Source organism: Erpetoichthys calabaricus, chromosome 5, assembly GCF_900747795.2.
Source record: "Erpetoichthys calabaricus chromosome 5, fErpCal1.3, whole genome shotgun sequence".
Taxonomy (NCBI): domain Eukaryota; kingdom Metazoa; phylum Chordata; class Cladistia; order Polypteriformes; family Polypteridae; genus Erpetoichthys; species Erpetoichthys calabaricus.
Window position 1 is genome coordinate 10,759,247 of NC_041398.2, and position 26,042 is coordinate 10,785,288.

The 26,042-nt window shown below is 39.1% G+C and overlaps 1 protein-coding gene across 1 annotated transcript in view; it reads right to left on the bottom strand.

Moving 5' to 3' along the window:
• Window positions 1-25,672, bottom strand: part of LOC114643414 (uncharacterized) — a 1,023,859-nt gene extending 998,187 nt beyond the window's left edge. Inside the window, exons 1-4 of the mRNA XM_051927698.1 lie at window positions 25,059-25,672; window positions 8,156-8,251; window positions 4,566-4,799; window positions 3,377-3,536 (exon numbers count right to left, since the gene is read on the bottom strand). Coding sequence (XP_051783658.1) covers window positions 3,377-3,536; window positions 4,566-4,799; window positions 8,156-8,251; window positions 25,059-25,637 — 1,069 coding nt within the window. The 5' untranslated portion in view covers window positions 25,638-25,672. The remainder of the gene's footprint in view (window positions 1-3,376; window positions 3,537-4,565; window positions 4,800-8,155; window positions 8,252-25,058) is intronic.
• Window positions 25,673-26,042: the final 370 nt, after the last annotated feature.

Consider the following 26,042-nt stretch of genomic DNA (forward strand, 5'->3'; position numbering starts at 1 on the left):
ATATTGATATTAATAATAAATATACAGGGAGTCAGAGAGTATTGAGACCCCCTCACTTTCTGCACACTTTACCGTGGTGTTGATTTCATTTTAAATGGATTAATGTGCCTTTGTGCTCATCAGTCTACACTCAGTAACCATAATGACAAAGTGAACGCAGGTCTTCAGAAAGGTCTGCACATTTATTACAAATCAAAACTGAAACGTCTCCTTCCTAGAAGTATTCAGACACTTAATTCAGGTCTTTGTGGAAGCCCCTTTGGTGGTCTTCATGACTAAGTGTCTCTTAAAGCTTTGCCCTCCTGTATTTGGCCAGTTGATCCCATTCTTCCTGACAGATCTTCTCAAACTCCATTAGATTTCAAGGTAAGCGTCTGTGAACTGCCATCTTCAGGTCTCTCCTATTCAGTGGGGTCTCAGTCTGGTCACTCAAGGACACTCAGATTTGTCACAAAGCCACTCCAGAGTTGTCTTGGCTGTAGTCTTCAGGTCGTTGATCCATCACCCAGTCTGAGGTCACAGGTTTTCTTTCACGTCCTCTCTGTATTTGACTGCACTTCTCCTTCCTTCAGTTCTGACCTGTCACTCTGTCCCCATAGCCTGATGCTGTCACCACCATCTTCACTGTAGAGATGGCATTAGGCGGGTGGTGAGCAGTGCCTGGTCCTCTCTAAACATCCCACTTGGTCTTCTGTCTAAAGAGTTCAATGTTTGTTTCAACAGATCATTGAATCTTTCCCTTGATGTTATCAGGCTGTCATTTGTCTTTTACTCGAGAGTATCTTCTGCCTGGCCACTCCACCATAAACGCTTGATTTGTGGAGCACTGCTGAGATGGCCATCATTCCTACAGTTTCTCTCATCTCAGCAGAGGACTCCTGAAGTTCTGTTGCAGTGACCATTAGGATTATGATCAGCTCCCTGGACAAGGCCCTTCCTTTCCAGTTACTCAGACTGGCCATCTCTAGAAAGTGTCCTGGTGGTTCCAAACTTCTTTCATTTCCCAATGCTTCAGGCCGCTGTGCTGCTGGGACCACTCAGACCTTTACAAATGACTTTATCTCTTTGCTCTGCTCTACTCCTCACCACAATTTGATCACAGAGGTCTACAGAGGGTCCTTGAAGTCCATGTCTTGGTGTTTGTCCTGACATACAATGTCATAAATATACTGTATTTTATAAATATTGACAAGCAGGTACAGTTGGGGACATCTTCAGAGCTCCGTCTAGTTAAGAAATCCCACCCTGAGTCGAGAGGGTGCTGCTCCTGCTAATGTCATCACTTCAGTGAGTTCACAGGCCACAAGACGAGTGACGTCACTTCCACAGCCCGCTAATTAAGCTCCTCCTCTTCAGTGACACCACTATAAAATGTCACCAGAAGTGGGTGTTCATTACAGATCTGTGACTGAGGAAGACGGAGCTCCGACTCACAAGTGACTTTAACTTGATAGCCTTTGATTACAGCAGACGTCATCATTGTGCTCCGTCTTTGTGCTTTTTATTTCATCTTCATCATTAAACGGGGTATTTCAGGGTGGTACCCCAACTCTTTGTGCCCACTCTCTCTGCTTATTTTCACAATACACACATACCGTATATGTCTAATGTGGTGGACGGCCGAGATGGACCCTGTGCTTTTGGCTACTTGACCGTAGTTTGTGTTGAGAACGCAGAAAAACCATTATTAACTGTAATGTTTATAAGTATCCATCTATCCATCCATTATCCAACCTGCTATATCCTAACTGCAGGGTTGCGTTGGTCTGCTGGAGCCAATCCCAGCCGGCACAGGGCGCAGGGCAGGAAGCAGACCCCAGGCAGGGTGCTATCCCACCGCAGATGACTATAAGTATTTAACTCACAAAATACCAATTACTGAATTTTGTATTAATCATGCTGCAGACAACTATATGATTTTATAATTCTATATGATTTTATCTGCATTTAGGTAGGAAATGAATTATGTTTATACACAGAATATGAGACTGATTTAATTTTTCAATGTGATAGTGCTAACCTCTTGATATTAACAGAACACCCTGTGATATTATAATTCAATGTGATCTTTCTTTAGTCTTGTTTAATATTATAAGAAAACAAGTTACTTATGAATTAATAAATAAGAATTATTAATCTAATCAAACAAATATAATCTAATGAAGATATAAAAACAAAAAGAATGTAATCTCTTTATAACTAATGCAATGAACTTTAAGAAAACTGCTTAAAATGGGTTTGTACTGAGACGGGCACATTCTTTAGATAATGTAGGCGTCTGGTACTGCTGTTGTTTTTCTGTACTCCTATGTCATAAATTTAAGATGTCCCCTAATCTATGGATGACCTCAAAATGAACTGTTATGTTTTTTTTCTGTTCTCTCTTTAGCTAAATGAACAAGCTCGGTGATAAAAGGGGAAACACTTTTTTCTTTTGCAGTCTGCCCACATTCTCCAAAAGGGCAGTCTCACAGTTTTTTTTACTCACCAAGAATAAAGAACAAAAGAATAAAGACATTGTTTTTTATTAAAAATTGGTTTTAGACTCCCGTTGTTGATTTCGACTTCAGCGCTCACAGTGTTTATGTGTAAACATACGTAATTCATAATTTATAAAGTGTGTTTTATTCTGAAGCTGCACTCAGTGAAATGTTCAGACAGTTCTGAAGTAGTCAGAGTTCTGACGCAGTCCTCCAATTTGCTTATCTTCACCTCCAAAATAAATCAAATAAATGCTTTTGGCCTGTAAAATCCTTTTAAATGTCGGTGGGAGACACGACTTCTGAGCAAACAACAGCAGGCAAATAAATCACGAGAGCTCAGGGGGAGCACAGCTGAAAATGGATGAACGTGAACTTTTAACGTGGACTCCATCCAGCAGAATGTAATGGACACTGAAGACAGCAGGAGCAGATTGAGATGTTCAGATATTATAAAGCACTGACGCTGAGCTCAATTTGATTCCATTAACGTCATCTCTGTTCTCAAATAAACAATTCATTTGTGCACTGAGCCGGCTTAGCCATTTAAAACACATTTCTGTTCATTAATCTTAAGGCGAGGAAAGCAAAGAAAATAAAAAGAATCTCAAAGTTAAATGAAAAAGGACTTTCTAAGAGAATACGTGGAATAAGTATAAGGAGTATAACATTTCAAGTTAAAATTCTAAAACTTCTGATTAAGAACAACTGATTATTTAGAGAGTTTGTTATCACTCAGCTAATGACTGTGAAAGGCACTATATAGTAAAAAATAAAAAACAGCAAAGGATGGCAGATAAATGTTAAAGAGCAGGCCTTCTTCAGTGTCCTCTTATTATCACTCTGGTCCTCCTAATGGACTTCAATAACAAACACAATGTCACCAGACGCTGTACCTGATGGAGTCCTTGTCATGATGCCCCTCTGGCTGATCTTCTCCAGACTCTTTGTCAGACCTGACAGCTCCTTTCTCAGGTCCTCAGATGAGAAATCAGCAGTGACAGTGAAGCTCAGCGAGTCTCCATCAGCAGGAAGGACACAGCGAGAGGACAAAGTCTGAATCAGAAGAGAAGAGGGGATGAGATTTCAGAAAGGAGACATTAAAAAGTAAGTAATGCTGATAAGAGGGGGCTCTTCTGAATTAAGGATCAGTGTGGTGGGCAGTCAGTGTGGGTTTAGATGGTGAGAACGCCTGTCATTGACTTGTTGGTTATTTATGAGAGAATATTTGGTGGAGTGTAGTGGAGCATCAGAGATTATCAGCCTTAACCTTCACACAGGACTCCATGAGAGGAGAGTCAAGATAAAGGGACTGAGGGGTCAGGTGGGTCCAGAATTGACTTGGCACACAAAACAAGGTGTTCGGCTTTTTATGGTTCTGAGACAAACTTAATTAAAATAAATAAAATGTAAAGACTAACACATGTAGGGAGAAACTTCTTCAATATGATTATAGAATTGAAGGTCTGCAGCTCAGAAGTGTGACTTGTGAGGAAATCCTGGGAACCTTTGTGTTTTCATCATCATCATCATCATTAACTATACAAAACAGACAAAGCTATGGCAAGCTGAGTTATTTAGCAGCCACCATATCTGGAGTATACATCAAGAAGTGAATCTCACTATCATCTGTGAAACAAAGTGGACATCAGGACTATTGTGTGGAGTGTGAGAGAAAAACACACGAGAAAGATGAGAGATGAGAGACGAGACTGGACTGTGGGGTCTGAGCTGTGAGGAAATGCTGAAGGATTTGAATCTCATCAGTTTAAGGATGGAGACATCAGGAGGTTGACAGGCAGAAGAGTTGGCACCATCTTTTATTAGATGTCATCTTTTACACTTCATAAAAAAATCACTTTTTCATGCACACAGCTGTAGATTAATCTGTCCGTCATGTACATGACGTTAACAACTTTGAGATATTTGTAAAAAGAATATTTGAAATGTTAAGGAAACATGAAAATAGTGGCCTGTTCTTGTCATGTTGTACAAACTCCTCAGTTCCTTTCAATTTCTCCCTAAATGTTCTCCTGTTCCACACACCCCAGTCTGATCAGACTCCCTGTGAATTGTTGCTCTCACCTGTAGGAAGTGGAGATGGTCCTTGGTCTCTGAAAGCTCCTTCAGCTCAGCTTCTCTCCTCTTCAGCTCCAAGATCTCCTTCTCCAGTTGCTCCATGACTCCTTCAGCCTTCTCCATTTCTCTCTTTTCTTGTTCTCTGATCCTCTCAGTCAGTTTCCTGTGGGCTTCCTCAATGCACCGCATCAGAGCAGTGAAGCTCTTCTCATTTTCTTCCACCTCTCTTATCACAGACATCTGAATAAATAGGATAAAGATTTAGAACTGAGTCACCTGATAAGAATAACCAATCATGAGGCACATTTGTTCTTATTTTGATGTTGTGAAGGACAGTTTGAATTGGCTGGAGTGACTGGTGGTACTTTATTTGCAGAGGGAAGGTCAGTTGCAGACTGACTCCCAGACAATATGTTCCCTCCATTATGCTGAGTAACGTCAACAATCTGCTGATGCTGCAATTAAGGAGACTACAGGACTTTATGAGATACGCAGTCATGAAAGGCTTCCTTTTGAAGGATCTTCAGAGCCATTGGCACGAGCTGCTGGGGACACCTCTACTGTCTTGTGAGGACTTCATTTGATCTGCGAGTTTGTAAATAAGTCTTCCTTTTAAAAGGACATCTCCTACTCTGCCTGAGGTTAAGAGTGGAGTAGCACAACACACACCAGGAATAAAGAAGAGTTGTGAGTCTTTATTTCCATGTTTGATGTATTTCTACTTCATTTATTAACTTTGCATTATTACTAATGAACTTGCTATTGTAACTATGACTAATACTTATTTGATGACACCTGGTGGGGTGTTCTATGTGGGAAGTAAATGTGAGGTTAAAGGTGCCTGCTCTCCAGGAACACCAACCAAAAAGCTGGAGGTGTTCTTCTGTTTTCAGTACTTCGATACAATTTGAAGACTTAGGTACAAAGCTGACAAGCAATAGTGGCAAATTGATCAGAAGTTCAGCCTATGCCACACATAAGACTGAGGACATTAGATAGATAGATAGATAGATAGATAGATAGATAGATAGATAGATAGATAGATAGATAGATAGATAGATAGATAGATAGATAGATAGATAGATAGATACATAGATAGATAGATAGATAGATAGATAGATAGATAGATAGATAGATAGATAGATAGATAGATAGATAGATAGATAGATAGATAGATAGATAGATAGATAGATAGATAGATAGATAGATAGATAGATAGATAGATAGATAGATAGATAGATAGATAGATAGATTCACAATGGCCAACATAGAACCTTAATATAAGTAAAGATTTATTCTTCATAAAGTTGTATTCCACATACTCAGACAGTCATTTGAGCCAAACAAGCCAATGCAAACAAACAATGTTTCCGAACAGAATCCAAAGACAGTTGTTGTAAAACAAAGCACAGGTTGAAAAATCCAGAAAGTCACAACAGCATAAGGCATAGCTGAAAGAACACAAGAACTTCACAAACTCGCAGAGCACATTCACAATTGAATCTGTGGGAGACCCTCTGAGTTTATAAGGTGGAAGGGAAGCTGCTGGTGGTGATTGGCAGATGGTCCACCTCTTAGTGAGCCACACACAAAGCACATGGAGCATAACATGGGCAGCATATAAACTAAATCAAATACAAATAATAAAGCAGATACTCAACCAAATCAACATTAACATTAATAAATAAACAAAAAAGACATGAAACAAGACTTTGAACAACATCTAGTGGAAGGAATCCTGGATGAAAATGTCAGAGTCATCATGGGTGTAGAGAGGGGATTTCATGCGTCAGTAATAAGCAGGAATTCTAGGAGGAAACAACAAAAGCAGACGAGTGTAGAAACATAAAACGAAGTGAAGGTCGGTCTGTGAGGTTGGCTCTCCTTCACTTCTACTTCTTCAGCTGTCACCTTTGTGTCTGGATTGGACTACACAGTACTGAGTGACACATTGTGCCCGCCTACTTTCATTGAGCTAAAGACACACCCCACTGGTCTGGACCGGCTGTGTTTAGTACTTTAGTACACTCGATTATGTTGGACTGTTTAATGTGAGTCTGTGTTAAATAAATTAGGTTGCATAAGTTTGGTCTGTCTGGGCACAGAAATGTGTGTGAAGAGTCTGGGCATCAGAGAGTGTGGTATTTTGAACACTCTGCCAGCTCATTACAGGGTCAGAGCTACACTAGTGATCACAATGGAAGCAAATTGGGGGTTCCTGTCAATTAACCAAACTAACTAAAAATAACAGGAAGAACCCCACTTAGATACTGGAAAAAGTGGTAAACTCCACATGAAAAGTGAATGGAGGAAAGTGGATCTGAGATTCAGCAGATGCCACCACTGGATAACCTTACTGTCTTTGTGATAAAATATTAAAGCTGAAGTAAAACATTTGGAGGTGTACATTATGTGAAGTCTGCAATCAGTCAGACAGTGAAAAACCTTAAGTTGTGGAGTCTAATAACACAGAGAAATATCAGAATGAAGAAGAAAAGACCATTACGATTATCAGAACAAATCAAGAATATCCCATTTCTCCAAATCAGGTATTGTACAGGACAAGACAGGCTCTCAAATCAGATTGTGACCTCTTGATAACAAAAGAACCTGAACAACTCATCTTTAAATTACAACATCATTACGGTGAACATGGAGAGAAGGCTAATAAGATCTTAGCGCAACAATCCACAAGCAAGAAGTTTGCAATGCAATAACAGAAATTACCAGCACAACTGGAGATAAAGTAATAAAGCCTAAAAATATAAGACACACATTTAGCAAGTACTGTAAGTCTTTATATTCTACTCAGTTTAAAGAAGACGAGACACAATCTGAGGAGTTCTTTGATGTAATGCAAATACAACAGCTGGACACTCTTAGTGAAGAGGAACTGGACAAATCTCAGACACTCTCAGAACTGCTGGATGTTGTAAACTCACTCCAAAGTGGGAAAAAAACAGGCCCTGATGGCAACCATTGGAATGTTATAAAGAAATTTTCAACTAAGTTAGCTCCACTATTATTAGCAAAGTTTACAGTAGCTACACACAACAAAAATCTACCCAAAAAACCTACCAATTTTTCCACACCTCTCACTCATTTCCTTTTCAGACAAAATCCTGATCAGTCGTGAGGAGTCGAGTCCTGAGGAGAAGCAACCATAGCAGGGGAAAAGGAAATTCTGCCTATTTATTTATTTGTTTATTATTTATTTTTCTAAATTATCAGGAATTTTGACCCAGCTCCAGGCTCTTCTCTGATTTTCTGGGTTGCAGCGTGAATCCTGTTGGGTAATTCTTTACTTTTTAATTTTTTTTTGTTTGTTTAGATTTCTGTTTTAACTTTCTGATTTTTTAAATTATTTTTTATTTTGACTTTGAAATTCATTTGTTGAATTCTGTTTGAGTCTCTACTGAATAACACCTGGAATTCTGTCAACAGTGAAAGGCCATGAAGGACACCACACAACGTCTTCTCTAACTCTCCCTTCTCGTGTCCCTACTCATCATCACCAGTGAAGCTCTGCTGCTCTTTAAGTTCTCATTTATTTCTCCTCTCTTTGATATAAAGTGTTGTCTTCCTATTCCACTCACCTTCATCTCGTCCATCGCCTTCCCCGTCTCCTTCAGTGTCTTCTCTCTCTCCTCAAGTCTTCTCTTGATGTCACTCAGTGTCGCCCCCAGCTGTTTCTGTTTGGACTCACAAGAGGACATGCATGATCAGATCAGAATTCACGTTCACTTTGTGATTTCTTCTTCTCTTTCTGACTCCTGATATTTTGACCACACATTTGTTTGACATTTCATGACATAACTTTGATTTAATTTAACAAATAGGAATAACAATAAAGATTAAAAGAAAGGTTTAATTGAATTGATGTAAGATTGAGATTGGGTTTAAAGAGTGCGTCAAATAAAGAAGACAGTTTGAAGGCACAGTGGTGTGTGAGTTAGTTCTTGACGTTTAGAAGACATCACATCAACAAACTGGGAAATGTGAAGTTCACACAACACCAAAAATAATAAAAACAAACTGAAGTGTAAAGTAAAGAAACTGGTGAAAGGCCAGGAGGACTTAAACACGTCATGTCAGTAATTATAGGATCTACAAGTCCATTTGATACCCTGAGTCAGACATATGAGGACGTTGTATGCCGTTGTCATTTTCTGGAGTCAAGTAAGATACCGAAATACACAAACGATTCTGTTGAATTCCTGCGGTGGGTTGGCGCCCTGCCCAGGATTGTTTCCTGCCTTGTGCCCTGTGTTGGCTGGGATTGGCTCCAGCAGGCCCCCGTGACCCTGTGTTCGGATTCAGCGGGTTGGAAAATGGATGGATGGATTCTGTTGAATTCAGGAAGAAGGCAACTTAAAGGAATTCTAAAACTCATAAATTATATTTTTGTATGTTACTTACCTCAGGTGTTTTGTTTAGGTGATGGATTATTATTATTAATAAAACTAGTGAGCTCCGCCCCCTGCTTACTTCGCTCGCCCACCCGCAGGTTTGGTTCGTGTGGCGCTTCAAACATTTAAAAGCCTGTACAGCACCTGTCCTTTTATCTCACTGCCTTGTCTCTCTTCTCCCCCAGACATCCTCTGCTCCTGTGGCGGTCCCGCTCCTGAGGCTCACCCCTATGAACAGGAAGATTTACTATTATTCTAATTGAGTGACAGAACTGTCCCCTCCGACTACACACGGAGCTCGATTCACTCCTGAAAGAGTCTTATGTTTGTTTGAAGTGTCTGAAAAACGTTTGTCTCAAAAATCTCCTGTGTATCTGTGCCACTCTGTGACCCAAGTGTGACCGTGTATGTGGATTTCACTTTCACCAAACCACAAATCTTTTAATTCTTGCGGACAGGCCTGTTTAATTTGAAGAAACAATACTTTTGAGTGATGGCAACACGAATTAGACGATCTACAAGTCTCCGACTTAAAGTTTTAATCTGAACAATATATTCAATCTCTTTTTGCTGTTCTGTTATTTCAGTGAGTAATAATTTCCATTTGTTTGTGTGAATGCGATCTTTACTATCATTATTTGTAGACTTTCAAAATGACCAAAGTCTCCATCTCGCTGATCTTGTTTCCGTCTCTCTGGACTTCCAAAAGGTCTCTTCAGAAAGATCACGTCTCATCTCTTATAATAGAGAGATGTTTATTATGTTTATGTGTTTTGGTTTCACCAGAGCCTTCAAGACCACCCAGCCATCCCTGTTAAGGGGTCACCTCAGAGATGTGCAGGTGGGTGAGCCTGTGGTGTCCTGATGATGGACTATCTGTCAGGCAGACTCAAGGACTGTGTGAGCAACACTGGAGCAGCACAAGGAACAGGCCTGTCTGCTTTACTCTTCACTCTGCGCACCTCACACTGGAAAGAACACAATTTATCTTTTCTTGGATATCCACAAATCACCCAAGGAGTGTCTCAGTGGGTTTTAACAGGTAGTGTAGAACTCAAATGAAGATCCTGATTAGTTATATCATTAAAAACAGAAACTCTACACAGGAATAGTATATTGACATTTCTGAGCTGAACTTATTGTAAGAATCGTAGACTTAACTCTGGAGTACAATACAGACTGACATGTGACAATAATGTGTCTCTTAAACAGCCCTGAGATCAGACAAATGCAAACTCTGATTCTTTAAAAATGGACAAACACCACAAAGTCAGACAAGCAGCTAAGCACACTCAGCGTGTAAGTGTCAGCAGTACAGAGTGTGTCTATCGATGTGTCAGACCTTCTATTGAATTACGTTTAGGATGACATTGTGTGCTCACTTACTACGCTGACATCAGCCAACTGTAACATCATCTTGTTAAGAACACCTCAGGAGGGTCCGAATGTCAGACATTTCTACGCGTAGCCTACGTGACGCTTGCACCCCTGCCAGTGGACATTTCTAGACAGCAGGCTATAGTTGGCCTCCCACTGCCTTAGAAACTCAAAAGAGAAACTGATCAGAGCAGAAAGAAACTCAGCTGGCTGTGAGGAGAGAACTCATTTGTTTGTGGGCCATCTTGGGGATCTCATCCTGAGCTGTTTCATGACTTGCACCAGTCTCACCAGGATGGACTCCAGCAGCCAATGCTCTGAACTTGAAACATCAGGTTTATAAGGTCCAGTAAAACCTCGATTATCAGTCAGGGGTCAGGACCGAGGCTGTGATGGATAAGAGAAAAGACGGATAGCAGAGCAGCTACTTTTAAAATGACATACAGTAGATTAGTGTAGCGAACAGTCGTAAAAAACTATATTAACAAAATGAATTAATTTATATAATATTGTAATGACCAGCGTAATAAGCTAATACAACTCAGAGGTCCTGGAGTTTTTTACATTTCACGTGGAGTCTTCATTCCCTCACAAGCGGTGTCCTGTCTTACACTCCGTTATTTGGTTACAGAGCTCACCTCCTAAACAATCACAGAAAGCTTTCCCTACCGATCAGTTGATCTCCTGCCACTCTCGTTGTGTCTTTTTGATACACAAACACTCCTGCTTATTGTCTCCTGACTCCCTGCTCCACACCTTCACTTCTCTCCTCACTTCTCCTGTCCGCCCCTCACAGAACAGAAGCCCCTCAGCCAGTCCCATCACTTACAGCTTTCCGCCCTTTCTGCCCCCATACAGAGCATCACAAGCTGCCTGCACACCACAATATATTAACACAACCTGATATAACAGAATAAATAAAGAAAATGACAATGCAGAAGACCATTAAAATTAATAAAGAATAACTTTACCGTGTTATGACCTACTTTAACTTCTAATTGTATTTCTAATTTAAGGGTTTACCTTAATTGGGTTTTGCCTAATTACCCTTTTTAATTTGCTTATTGATTAACTCACCTGGGTATGAGTGGGGTGTAGGTTTAAAAATTGAGCTTCTTTGGAGAGAAGGGAGAGAGAGGAGAGAAGGGAAAATTGAGAAAGGTATGGTTAGATAGGGTTAGATAGTTTGGCTTTGGGTGTATACTAAAGTTATCCTTGTAAGCAAGCTATCTACATAATAAAGGTACATTGGTATGTTTGCTGTAGACATTGTGAAGTTAGACAGCTAAGTTTGTGTGAATTTTCCTGCCTTGCTTGTTTTGTGTAGTTTCCTTTACATATATATATATATATATATATATATATATATATATATATATATATATATATATATATTGTTTTTTTTTCTTGTTTAATAATTGGAATTTGTTTTTATTTATGGTTTTGTTTGTGAGTTGTTTCGCTCTCTCTCTCTCTCTCTCTCTCATTGGTGTGCGGCCTATTTTTATATCCCTAGACTCTTTGGGTAGGCCGTAACAACCGTCACTGATTTCCATTTTCAACACATTTTTCAATTATTTCAGCATCCCGCTTTCTATCTTTCACTGTTGGCCTTCCTACTCCGTCATTGAAGCAATACATGAAGAGCTGTTGCTGTTTCGTAAATGTTTAATAAGTTCAAACAGCACACACATATGTTGATAAGCCATAACAATGTATAGCCGTTTAGTTTAATTATAACAAAAGAGAAAAGCTACAAACTGCCATTAAAGCTGAAGGGACGTAACGGACACTGGGATTTCTGTTGTTCCAATGTGCAGAACTCGCAGTAGTAATTGGGAGACTTTAACTTTCATATAGATAATCAATGTGACCAAAGAGTAAAAGAATTTATGAACCTCCTGGACTCTTTTGATTTGAGGCATCTTGTTAACCAGCCTACACATAAAGCAGGTCATATGTTAGACTTAGTAATTACTAAAGGAGTAAACGATGATATAAAGCAGGTCATTGATACAGGTCTATTAGACAATTTTCTTCTACTATTTAATATAGAAATTATGATAGAAAACACTCATGAGAAGCATATTGTTAAAAAACGTTTCTTTAACTCATCAGCAGCTTTAAAACTTACATTCTAAAAAATCAGTCCATTTATAGTGCCAACTATATTAGCGAGGATAATGTAAATAGTAAGGTGGAAAGATTTAATACTAAAGTGAGAGATGCTGTTGACTTAGTTGTAACTGAAAAGACCGTTAAATAATCTTCTAGTATTGTTATACCATGGAAGACCCAAAGAGTGTCTGATTTAAAGAGAACATGCCGTAGAGATGAGAGTAAATGGAGGAAAACTAAACTAACTATTGACTATGAAATATTAAAATTTAAAATAACAGAATACAATAACACAGTCCGTCTTGAGAGGCGCTGCTATTTCTCTAAGATTATAAATAACAATGCTAGTAATCCCATAGTCTTATTCTCTACGATTGATCGTCTGCTAAACCCAGGTAACTCAAAGGAATGCCTCCTAAGTACTTCCATTAAAACCTGTGAGGCTATCGCTGTATTTTTCAATCAAAAAATTAATGATATTAGAAATAACATAGTATATCTCCCCAACACTAAGGATCCTCCTAAACCCCAGCATTCCGTTATAAGCAAATTACATTCTTTCACCAGGATAGATTTACCTGATTTACATAAAATAATTTCTCAACTGAAACCCTCCACCTGTGTCCTTGACCCAATACCAATAACTTTTTTCAAAGAAGTATCAGGCGTGCTAGTTGATAATATTCTTGACATAGTAAATTCATCATTAGATACGGGGGACTTCCCAGATTGTCTTAAGACTGCTGTAGTTAAACCCCTACTGAAGGAAAATAATCTCGACTCATCTGCTTTTGAAAATTTTTGTCTCATCTCTAACCTGCCTTTCTTAAGTAAAACTAGCAAAATACCCGCGCTTCGCATCGGCGAAGTACTGCATTAAAATTTTAAATAATAAACTGAGGGAAAATGTACCAATAATTATTTGTTAAGGATCTCTTTGTATACCACGTTGTCAGTTCGCCACTCCGGTTGTAATATGACCAAGCTGTGCGCTAAGCTTACTCTTTAGCATGCAACGTATAGATGGCCATGTGAAAAGCAATCTTGCCTCAAATCAATGCCAACCTTTTGTAGGGTCTGTCCCTGAGACTTATTAATTGTAATTGCGAAGCAGAGCCTTACTGGAAATTGGAGGTGTTTGAATTGAAATGGGAGATCAGAGGGTATAACGGGGAAGCGAGAATAAAAACTCTCTCCCCTGAGCCACCGCCAGTAAAAATAGTTGCCTCAATTAGATTCTTTTGCAAGCATGTGACATGAAGTCTCGTGCCATTACAAAGTTTCGGTGGCTGTAAGTTTCTCAGTAACATTATTGGTGCCCCAAACTTCAAAATTATATTATGCTCAGGAGTGCCTGGAGGACTCAGAGTGTTGACCGAGCTGCAGGCTATGGACGTATATATGTACGTAAGTAGGATTCAGTTAGCGTTGGGAACCCGCGTACCAAATTTCTTGAAAATGGGCCCATTAAGTAACAAAGACCATTGGAAAGGTCAATATGGCGGCCGACAGTGATGTCATACCACCGAAATAAGTACGTACATCAGTTTCAGTTAGCGCAGCGAAGCCGCTAACCAAATTTCGTGAAGATGGGGCCATAAATAATAAAGTTTAACATGGCGGACGTTGTCGACCGTTATGACCGTTACGTGCAGAATTTCGAAATGCAACCTGCTTAACTTTTGTAAGTAAGCTGTAAGGAATGAGCCTGCAAAATTTCAGCCTTCTACCTACACGCGAAGTTGGAGAGTTAGTGATGAGTGAGTCAGTGAGGGCTTTGCCTTTTATTAGTATAGATGTATATGTGTATGTATATATGTGTGTGTGTGTATGTGTATATATATATATATATATATATATATATATATATATATATATATATATATATATATATATATATATATATATATAGAGAGAGATGTATATGTGTGTATATATATATATATATATATATATATATATATATATATATATATATATATATATAGCTCTACCCGGCCACACGTTGCTGTGGCTCAGTCTGGTTAAATGGAAAAGAAAGAAAAGAGAAAGCGCACGTTTCTAATATGTTTAATTTCACAATGCTTGTGAGTATACAATATTTTTTGTTGTTCCATTGTCTGTGCAGAATGTTAGACTGAATGATATTTTTAAGTTCGTAGACGTCTTTGTTTTTGGCCGCAAGAATAGCTCGTTCACTCAGCCAATCGTGATTCTTATAATTGGATTGAATATTGGGAAATACTTTTTCAACCAGTTCTTCTTTTGACGTCACTAAATTGCACAAGTTATGAGGCAATGAAACTCGTCCTGAGGTCAGATCAACCGGAACCTCTCCGTTCCCAATTTCCAGATTTCTCCAACCCCGTTATTGACAGTTTGCATTATTTGATCGTAAATGCCTTTTTGCTGAAGCGTTAGCTTAGGAATATTTGATTGCACATACGACAAAAGATCACCCGTGTTATAATTTTCTTCACGACGCAATTCTACATTGAATGAAGCAGCAGCAGATCGATTCAGTGATGGCATCCCCAATTGATTGAGAACTTTGTTTGTGATTTCTAAGCACAAATCGTCAATCATTATCAACGCTTAGTTGTAGATTTCTGCTGTGAAATCCATGTTTATATTTGAATTCTACTTGCGTATTCGACGGAAAATATCTTCAGCCATGTGTGATTTATATTTCTCCCATAACTGTGTTGGAGATGAAGGAGAGCAGGCGGTCAATATGACTGCAAACAATGCACAAATTTGATTTGGATGTGACGTGTTGCACGCGTCATTAATGTATACATCCCACTGTTGGGCGTTCTCCAATAAATTCAGAGCTTGACATGTACTGCGGAAAGTGGCATGTGTAACGCCGTTGACAATTCTCAATTGCTGGAAAGACGTTGGACCGGCACATTTACCAACAGCATGTGAACAAAGAAGCATTCATCTTGATTGGGATGCACGGTGTACAGTCTGCCTATCGTAGTTTCTTTGAATATGGCAGGTTGTCTGTTGACTCGCTCTCCTCGTTTGCGTTGTCCAAATGATTTTCTACTCGCATTCCATGTGTAATACGTAGGCACTTCCAAATACAGCAGTGTGTTCGCAAACGCGTCATTTTGACATAACGTGAAGAAAGCAGTTAACATTGTAGACAGAGGATTCAAGGCTATTTGTTGCACATTTGCAGCTGTGAAATAAACGCGTTGTCCATTTTCTAGATGTACTGCTAAGTGAACAACATCTGGACTTCGTTCATATATTGGAAATGAAAGAATTCGCCATACAGCTTCATTGCTGCTTATGTATCTTCCAGCCTAATACTGGGCGATTTCATCGATATGTATGACCGCATTCCTATCACTTCTTTCTGGTTGCACGCCAAAAACTGCCATGTCGCTGCCTTTATTCACATACTTACAAATGTATTTGATCGAAACATTGAAATAGAATCGTAAAATATTTAGTATGGCGTGTGTTGCCTTTACGTCCAACAGATGGCGCTGTGTTTTCAAAAAAAGCATGTTTTTACCTGTCACAGGTGTGCCATCTATATAATATGTAGATAAAAACACGTGCGTAATCGAGTGCAACGTTGTGTCAAAATTTCAAAGCAATCGGTGAAGAACTTTCAGAGATTTAAGGTTTTGAACAAACGAACATTTACATTTTTATTTATATAGATGTATATATTTATGTATATATACGGTTTTGGCAGCCAAGCGCTTTTTTTCCAACCTAGAAGACCTCTCTTGAGATCCGTTTAATCGCCTCGTTAATTGCATGTCTTCCAAGGTAGTTTCAATACCCATTTCCTGCACCGAGTCATCTCCCCTTTTATAAGTGACTGTGTTTGTCGCCGTACTTCGTACAGGTCTTTGAACGCCCTAAATACTTGTAACTGGTGTCGCTTGTCAGGAAGCGAAATGAAGTGAATGAAATGAGGTGAATGGGAGGTGAGATGATCACGTGACTCCCCCACCTACCTTAACTCTCCATCCCTCCACAAACACACAAACACAGCCACACGGATACCAACTCTCCTTTATAGATATAGATTCTAGAGAAGGCAGTCATTATGCAATTTAATGATCACCTCAATAAACCTGCTATTCTTGATAAATTTCAGTCAGGTATTAGAACAAATCACAACACAGAAACTGCACTCGTTAAAGTAGTAAATGACTTGCGGGTAAATGCAGGCAGAGGTCATTTATCTGTTCTCATCCTCTTTGATCTGAGTGTCACATTTGACACCATTGATCATAATATTCTTAGAAATCGCCTTAGTCAATGGGTGGGCCTCTCTGGCAGTGTCTTAAATTGGTTTGAATCCTACCTGGCAGGGAGAAAATTCTTTGTTAGTTATGGTAATTATACTTCAAAGACACATGATATCCTATATGGTGTTCCACAAGGCTCTATCCTGGGTCCACTGCTCTTCTCGATCTACATGCTTCCGTTAGGTCAGATTATCTCAGGACACAATGTGAGCTACCACAGCTATGCTGATGACACACAGCTGTATTTATCAATAGCACCTGATGACCCCGATTCTCTTGATTCACTAACACAATGTCTAACTTCTATTTATGAGTGGATGAATAGTAACTTTCTCAAGCTAAATAAAGAAAAAACTGAAATTTTAGTGATTGGCAATAATGGATACAATGAGGCTATTAGAAATAAACTGTATACATTACAATTAAAATTCAAGACGGAGTTAAAAAGCTTAGGGGTAACTGTTGACTGTATTCTGAATTTTAAATCACATATTCATCACACTCCTAAGACAGCATTTTTTCACTTAAGCAACATAGCAAAAGTTAGACCTCTTATTTCATTGAAAGATGCTGAGAAATTAGTTCACACATGTGTTTTCAGTCGGCTAGATTACTGTAACGCAGTCCTCTCAGGAATACCCAAAAAAGACATAAATCGTTTGCAACTAGTGCAGAATGCAGCTGCTAGAATCCTAATCAGGAAAAGAAAATCCGAGCACATTTCTCTAGTTTTGATGTCACTACACTGGTTATCTGTGTCATTCAGGATTGACTTTAAAATTTTGCTTATGGTTTATAAAGCCTTAAATAATCTCGCCCCATCTTATATATCGGAATGTCTGACATCTTATATTCCAAATCGTAACCTCAGATCCTCAACTGAGTGTCTCCTTAGAAATCCAAGATCAAAACTTAAAAGAAGTGGTGAGGCGGGCTTCTGCTGTTATGCACCTAAAATCTGGAATAGCCTGCCAGTAGGAATTCGCCAGGCTAATACAGTAGAGCACTTTAAAAAACTGCTGAAAGAGAGTTGGTTTCGTCCGTTTATAGGAGATGGTCGTCTGAAGCAGAGCTCCTCTAGCAGCGGCTTTATTTTCCCACGTATTTCATATTATTTAGAGGTATCCTGTATTTAACCCGACCAAGGAACTTCCACTACAATATACAAGCATGAGTAACAAGAAGAAAAGTCAGAAAGAACCAGAAAAGAAACTTAAAGCTGCATCAAAGTCTGGACAGACTTCCGGACTGAGTGCAAGGTATGGCCTCACGGAGACTGACCGGGAACAGGCAGACGAATGCGCAGATTTCCTGGGACCCCGCTCCATTGTATCATCTCCAGTCGAGAGTGAAAATGGGAGCGAAGGTGCAAGTGATACAGGTCGCGATGGATCGCTGATTTCTGAGGATCATTCTAGACTAGAAAAGGACCTGCAAGATGTGCTCTCATCTACTCATCGCGAGCCTGCAGCATCTGCTGTAACAGGAGCTGCATTTCCAGTCGCGGATCACGAAATCCGAAGTGAACTGTCCAAACTGAAAGAGATGATCGCTACACTGGCCACTGCCATGGTTACGGCCATAAATGAGCTTAAGAAAGATAACAAGAATGATCTTAAGAAAGCGACCATTGAGCTCAAGAACGAGCTTAAGAAGGATAACAAAGATAAGGAAACGCGTCTATTTAAACGTTTTGACGTGAACTTTAAAGGTATGTTGGAGAAATTAGTGGAACACATCGAAGAAACTAATTCCAAACTGAAAATGCTTGCTGACCAGATTAATGACGTTTCAGATCAGCTGGAAGACGTTAAGCAGGGACTCACGGGTCGAGTTGAAACAGCGGAACAACTGGTGTCTAACGCCGATGAAAAAGCCACAGCTGCGAATTCCAAATGCAAAAAACTTGGAGACGGACTTGCAGCCCTGGAGGATGGGTGCAGAAGAAATAATATAAGAATTGAGGGTATACCTGAGAAACGAGAAAGCTCAAGCCCAGTGAAATTTGCAGCAGAATTACTGTCTAAAATAATTGGAGATGACTTTAAACTCGACATTGAGATAGCCACGGCTTATCGCACAAACAGATCAAGCACCTTTAAACCTAGGTCTTTTATTGTCCGCTTCGAGCGACTACGATGTAAGCTTGATGTGATGGCACATCTCAGACACAAGCAAGAGATTATATTCGAAAATAATCTTATTCGTATGTTTCCCGACTTCTCACCATCAAGAGCTGCAAAACGCAGAGCCTACAATGACATTAAAAAGTTGCTACGGAAAGCCGATATCAAATACAGCCTCTTGTATCCCGTCAAACTGAAAGTGGAAGTTCAAGATCAATATTATATTTTCCTAAGCAAAGAAGAAGCTGAAAAGGAACTAAAGAAGCTGTTTCCGACACTTTTTTGAAAGTTAATAAGGAGCCGTATTCTATCAAGGCATGGGAAGGACCTATGATCTGCTCTCTGGATCCATGTTTAAAGAGACTGGTATTATAATTATACATCCTTTTCTTTATCTGGACTTTATATGTTTATGTTTTAATTAGAGTTATAGAGTTATAGACGTGAGTGTGAAAATGTGGAAGTAATTAAAGTAGGATTCGTTTTTTTTTTTTTATTATTTTACTATACCTTAAAGTAGACTGTTTAACATCATACCCTTGGTTTATTGCTTTTTCTACTATTTATACTATTACCATTATACTATTACAGTAGGAATTACGAGGTGTATCCTAGACTAGTTTTTAAAATCATTCCCAGGGTTGATTCTTCTTTTTTTTTTTTTTAAATCTTAATATCTTAACTTAAAAGCGCTGAAGATTATTTCAAGCTTAAATACTGTTAATGATAATATTTTCGGCAGATAGTATTAAGAATTTAGCGGCAAAAGATATCTCTGTTTTAATTCTGTAACGCCGCTGCAGGGTGGGGTTTGTTTTGTTTTGGACGTGCTCTGTCTCTTCGTATGTCAGAGGACTGGGACATCGTGAAGTGGGATCTAGCCTCATGTGGGGAGGCAAAATGGGGGGGGGGATAAAGGGGGGGGGGAGAAGGAGAGCAGGTTATATCTAATCTATTCTTGTAATCCTTATAATTATAAATATCAATGCAACAATAGCCTAAAATGCAAAAACTCATGGGGAATCTTGAAACTAAGATTAAAACTGCCATATTACCAATTAAAACTATAAAATGACATTAAAAACTCAGAATCAATGTCTCCATGATGGGACAGTTAACTTTGTAAGCTGGAATGTTAAAGGCCTGAATCACGAACTAAAGAGAAAGAAAGTATGCTCTCACCTAACAGGCTTAAACGCTAAAATAGTATTTCTACAGGAGACCCACTTACTAAGCAAGGATCAGTTCAGACTACAAAAAGACTGGACTGGCCAAATGTTCCATTCTAGCTTTATAAAGAAAACTAGAGGGGTGGGAATTCTCATACATAGAACAGTTCCATTTGTAGCATCAGATGTAGTGTCGGACCCTGAAGGGAGATATGTGATGGTCATGGGCAACTTATATAACAGTAAAATGATTTTGATAAATGTTTATGCACCCAATGTTGATGATAAGGAATTCATGCAAAATCTATTTGCATCCATTCCCAAAGTGAACACTCATAAAATTATAATGGCTGGGGACTTTAATTGTGTTTTAAATCCACTCTTAGATAGGACTCCTGTGACAGGGGGGATGACATCTAATACTGCAAAGACAATTACACAGTTTTTAAATGATCACAACTTATCAGACCCCTGGAGGTTTCTTAACCCAAACTCAAGAACATATTCGTTCTACTCACCAGTGCATTATAGCTACTCAAGAATTGATTTTTTTTTTATAGATAATAATTTCCTGCCTACAATTAAATCATGCAAATATGACACAATTGTTATCTCTGACCATGCCCCTCTAGTCTTGGAGCTAAAATCATTAAGCCCCTCACACTCACCTCGCAGATGGCACCTTAACCCTCTTCTATTGGCAGACGAGAACTGCACAGAATTTATATCCAAACAAATCAGCTTCTTCCTAGAGACCAACACGCCCACAGAGGTTTCTGCAGGAACACTCTGGGAAACTCTAAAGGCCTTCTTAAGAGGACAGATTATTTCATATCTTTCCCACAGAAATAAATTAGAAACCAAGAAAGTGTCAGAGCTAAGAAGTGAAATTACTAGAATAGATGAAGAACAAGCCAGGCGTCCAAATGAAGTTCTCCACAGGAAAAGGCATGCCCTACGTACAGAACTTAACATCTTAACAACTAAAGAAACTGAACAACTTATTTATAAGTCTAGACAGCATTACTATGAACACGGAGAAAAAGCTAATAAGCTTTTAGCTCAACAAATTCACAAACAAGAAGTTCACAATGCAATACCAGTAATCACCAACAAGAATGGAGAAGAAATCATTGACCATAATAAAATAATGCACACATTTAGAGATTATTATACGTCTTTATATTCTACTGAGCCCAAAGAAGACAATACACAATCTAATGCATTTCTGGATACATCACAGATGCCACAAATAGACGCTTTAAGTGCTGAGGAACTGGATAAACCTCTAACGCTAACAGAATTACTAGACGCTATAAAGTCACTACAAAGCGGAAAATCATCAGGCCCTGATGGTTACCCCGTAGAATTTTATAAGAAATTCTCCACTCAGCTAGCTCATCTCTTATTGGCAACATTTACAGAAGCTAGAGACAACCAAATACTACCTCAAACATTTTGACAAGCATTAATCACCGTCTTTCCTAAACAAAATAAGGACTTGTTACAGTGTGCATCATACAGACCAATTTCACTCCTGAATAATGATGTTAAGATACTCTCAAAAATCCTAGCTAGAAGGATGGAGAAAGTGCTACCCTCGGTAATATCACAGGATCAAACTGGATTTATTAAAGGACAACACCTATCTTCAAAGCTCTGACGCTTGTTTAATGTTATATATTCGCCAGCAAAATCAAACACCCCAGAGATATTACCATCATTGGACGCAGAAAAGGCATTTGATATGATTGAATGGAATTACCTTTTCACTGCATTGGAGAAATTTTTGTTTGGCCCGAATATTTGTGCATGGATCAAACTACTGTACACCAATCCAGAAGCTTAAGTTTGTATTAATAACATTTGCTCAGACTACTTTAAACTAGAACGTGGTACCAGACAAGGATGTCCCTTGTCACCACTGCTGTTTGCAATTGCTATTGAACCACTGGCGGTTCACTGCCGAAATTCTTATCAGATAAAGGGGATTGTCAGAGAAGGACTGGAACAGAAAATTTCTCTATATGCAGATGATATGGTCTTATATATATCAGACCCAGAAAACACTGTCCCTGTTGTTTTAACAGCACTAACAGAATTTCAAAACATATCTGGTCTTAGAATTAATCTGAATAAAAGTATACTCTTTCCAGTGAATTCACAAGCATATAATATTAGATTAGACACCCTACCTTTTACCATAGCAGATCAGTTTAAATACCTAGGGGTAAATATCACAAGTAAACACAAAGCTCTTTATCAACAAAATTTTGGCGTCTGTATGGAAAAAATTAAGCAAGACTTGCATAGATGGTCAACCCTTCATCTCACTCTAGCCGGAAGAATTAACATTGTTAAGATGAATATCCTTCCTAAACTTCTCTTTTTATTTCAAAACATTTCAATATATATCAATAAATCATTTTTTTAAACAGTTAGATTCAACAATAACCTCATTCATTTGGAACTCAAAACACCCACGTATCCGAAGAGCGACCCTACAAAGACCTCAGGCAGAAGGTGGCATGGCTTTACCTAATTTTCAGTTTTATTACTGGGCAGCAAACATACAAGCCATAAAAACCTGGACACAAATAAATGAACATACACAGGCTTGGTCCGCAATAGAAGTAAAATCCTGTAGTACTTCTTTATATTCCCTGCTCTGCTCTCCAATAAATGAAAGTTATCACAAATATACTGATAACCCAATTGTGCTTTACTCACTCAGAATATGGAACCAAATTAGGAAGCATTTTAAGATGGAAAATCTTTTATCAGTGGCACCTCTGCAAGAGAACCACCTCTTTCAACCTTCGCAAGTATATCCAGTGTTTAATACCTGGAAAAGTTTTGGGATTAAAATGCTCAGAGATCTTTATATAGACAACATATTTGCATCTTTTGAACAATTACGTTCAAAATTTAACCTCCCAGCTACACATTTCTTTTACTATCTTCAAATTAGAAATTTTGTTAAACAGAAATTGCCCGATTTCCCCCACCTTGCACCCTCCACAATGCTGGAAAAAATACTGCTCAATTTCGAGGAATTAAACACCATTTCCACATTATATAAAATCTTATTAGAGTCCCTACCTTTCAAAGATCCAAGAGGACATTGGGAAGAAGATCTCTTAATCAATATATCAGAAAAGGAGTGGAAGGTAGCAAAGCAGAGAATTCACTCGAGTTCCATATGCGCAAAGCATAGAATTATTCAACTAAAAATTATATATCGAGCTCATCTGTCTCGCTTAAAACTGTCCAAAATGTTTCCAGGGCAGGATCCAACCTGTGAACGCTGCAACCAAGCTCCTGCCTCACTGGGTCACAAGTTCTGGGCCTGCACCAAACTAACATCATTTTGGACAAAAATTTGTAAGTGCCTCTCAGAAAGACTTGGTATCACAATCCCTCCTAACCCATTAACAGCTGTGTTTGGTGTCCTTCCAGATGGACTTGAATTGGAGAAGGACAAGCAAACGGTGATTGCATTCACTACACTTGTGACACGCAGACTTATTTTATTAAATTGGAAGAATCCTAATTCTCCTCTTATAAGTCAGTGGGAAACCGATGTTTTATATTATTTGAAATTGGAAAAAATCTAATTCTCAGTTAGAGGATCTGTACAAAATTTTTTCAAAACCTGGCAGGATTTAATCAATATTATTTTAGAATAAGAGAAATAACAATTACCGCATTTAACTCCCTTCTCCATCTCTTATTTATATAGATATTTACTTCTCCCTTTCTTTTGTTTAATGTTGACTTATTAAAAAGCCTTAAGCAATTTTCCTTTAGCTAAGCTCTCCTTCTCAGGGGTAGGATTTGATTTGTCTTCAATTTTGTTGGGTTTAAATTGATCTGTTTGTATGGAATGATTACAATGAAAATTAATAAAATAAAATATATAAAAAAAAAAAAAAAAACTGCTGAAAACACATTACTGTAACATGGCCTTCTCATAACTTCACTGTAATTTAATCCTGATACTCATTATATCCAATTCATTATAATAACTATTCATGGTGGCTCTAAAATCTGTACTAACCCCTACTCTCTCTTCTGTTTCCTTTTCCGGTGTCCTTTTGGTGATGGTGGCCTGCGCCACCACCATTTACTCAAAGCACCATGATGCTTCAACAGTGAAGAATTAAAAGCCAGATGTCTGCATGACCATCAGCATCAAGGCCTTCCTTGAGAACCCGGAATACAAAGAGGACAATTTCATTTATGTTAAGTAGAATGCACAGAGGGGACTGGGTGGTCTCGTGGCCTGGAACCCCTACAGATTTTATTTTTTTCTCCAGACGTCTGGAGTTTTTTTTTGTTTTCTCTGTCCTCCCTGGCCATCGGACCTTACTCTAATTCTATGTTAACTATCCATCCATTTTCCAACCCGCTGAATCCGAACACAGGGTCACGGGGGTCTGCTGGAGCCAATCCCAGCCAACACAGGGCACAAGGCAGGGAACCAATCCTGGGCAGGGTGCCAACCCACCGCAGGACACACACAAACACACCCACACACCAAGCACACACTAGGGCCAATTTAGAATCGCCAATCCACCTAACCTGCATGTCTTTGGACTGTGGGAGGAAACCGGAGCGCCCGGAGGAAACCCACGCAGACACGGGGAGAACATGCAAACTCCACGCAGGGTGGACCCGGGAAGCGAACCCGGGTCTCCTAACTGCGAGGCAGCAGCGCTACCACTGCGCCACCGTGCCGCCCTTCTATGTTAACTAATGTTGTCTTATTTTAATTTCTTATTTTGTCATTTGTTTTTCTTTTCTTCATTATGTAAAGCACTTTGAGCTACTTTTTGTATGAAAATGTGCTATATAAATAAATGTTGTTGTTTGTTATATATTCCTGACAGTTAATCAAGTGACAGATAATCGAGTTTTACTGGAGATGAAGAGATTTCTCTGTCACATTAAATGTACAAATTCCTTAACTCAAAGTTATTCAAACAGTTTCCATTAAACACTAAACATCACTCACCTGTTTTTCTTCTCTTTCTGTCTCCAGCTCGACCATTTCATGATTTTTATGTTCAGTCACTCCACACATCATGCAGATACAGGAATCATCAGTTTTACAGAATATCTCCAGACTTTTCTGATGTTTCTCACAGAGTTTCTCCTTCAGATTTCTATCAGGATCAACCAGCTTGTGGTGCTTCAGGGCATCTCCTTCATAGTGAGGCTGCAGGTGAGTCTGACAGTAGGAGGCCGGGCAGGTGAGACAGGACTTCACCGCTCTGAATTTCTCACCAGTACAGATGTCACACTCCATGTCTCCAGAGCCAGCATAATTCTGAGGAGGAGGAGGACTGAGAGTCGTCTTCTTTAATTTCTTGATGACTTCATTCAGCAGATTGTTTCTCTTCAGTGATGGGCTCAGCATGAAGGTGTGTCTGCACTGAGGACAGCTGCACACTTGGCTCTGATCCCAGCAGTCCGTGAGGCACTTCAGACAGAAATTATGTCCACAGGGGATAGCGACGGGGTCAGTCAGGGTGTCCAGACACACCGAGCAGGTGAACTCGTCATGTGATACAAACAGCTGGGCTTCAGCCATTGTCAGTCTGAGGAGAGGCAGGCAGAGAGAATCAGTCAGAGGAATAAGGAAGACTTGTGACTTGTGAAGAAACCAAAGTGAAAGTTTGTCTGAGCTCAGTGAGGAGGAGGAGGAGGAGGAGGAGGAGATTTAAAAAGAAAGCTGAGAGCTCACAGAGAGAACATCTGAGGAGACACTGAGGGTGAACAGTTAATGTGAGACAGGAGCTCAGAGAGTGAAGACCACCAAGTGAGAGAAGAGATGACCTGTCACAGGGGGTCTGCTAAAGTGTCATTCACGTCAATATTTCTTATTCATTTATTACACCCTGAAGTCCACATCAGACTCCATATTAGTCCTCTTTATTAAACAAATTATCCATCCCATTATAAGTTCTCGTCTGCTGCTTATTGATAATGAATGTTT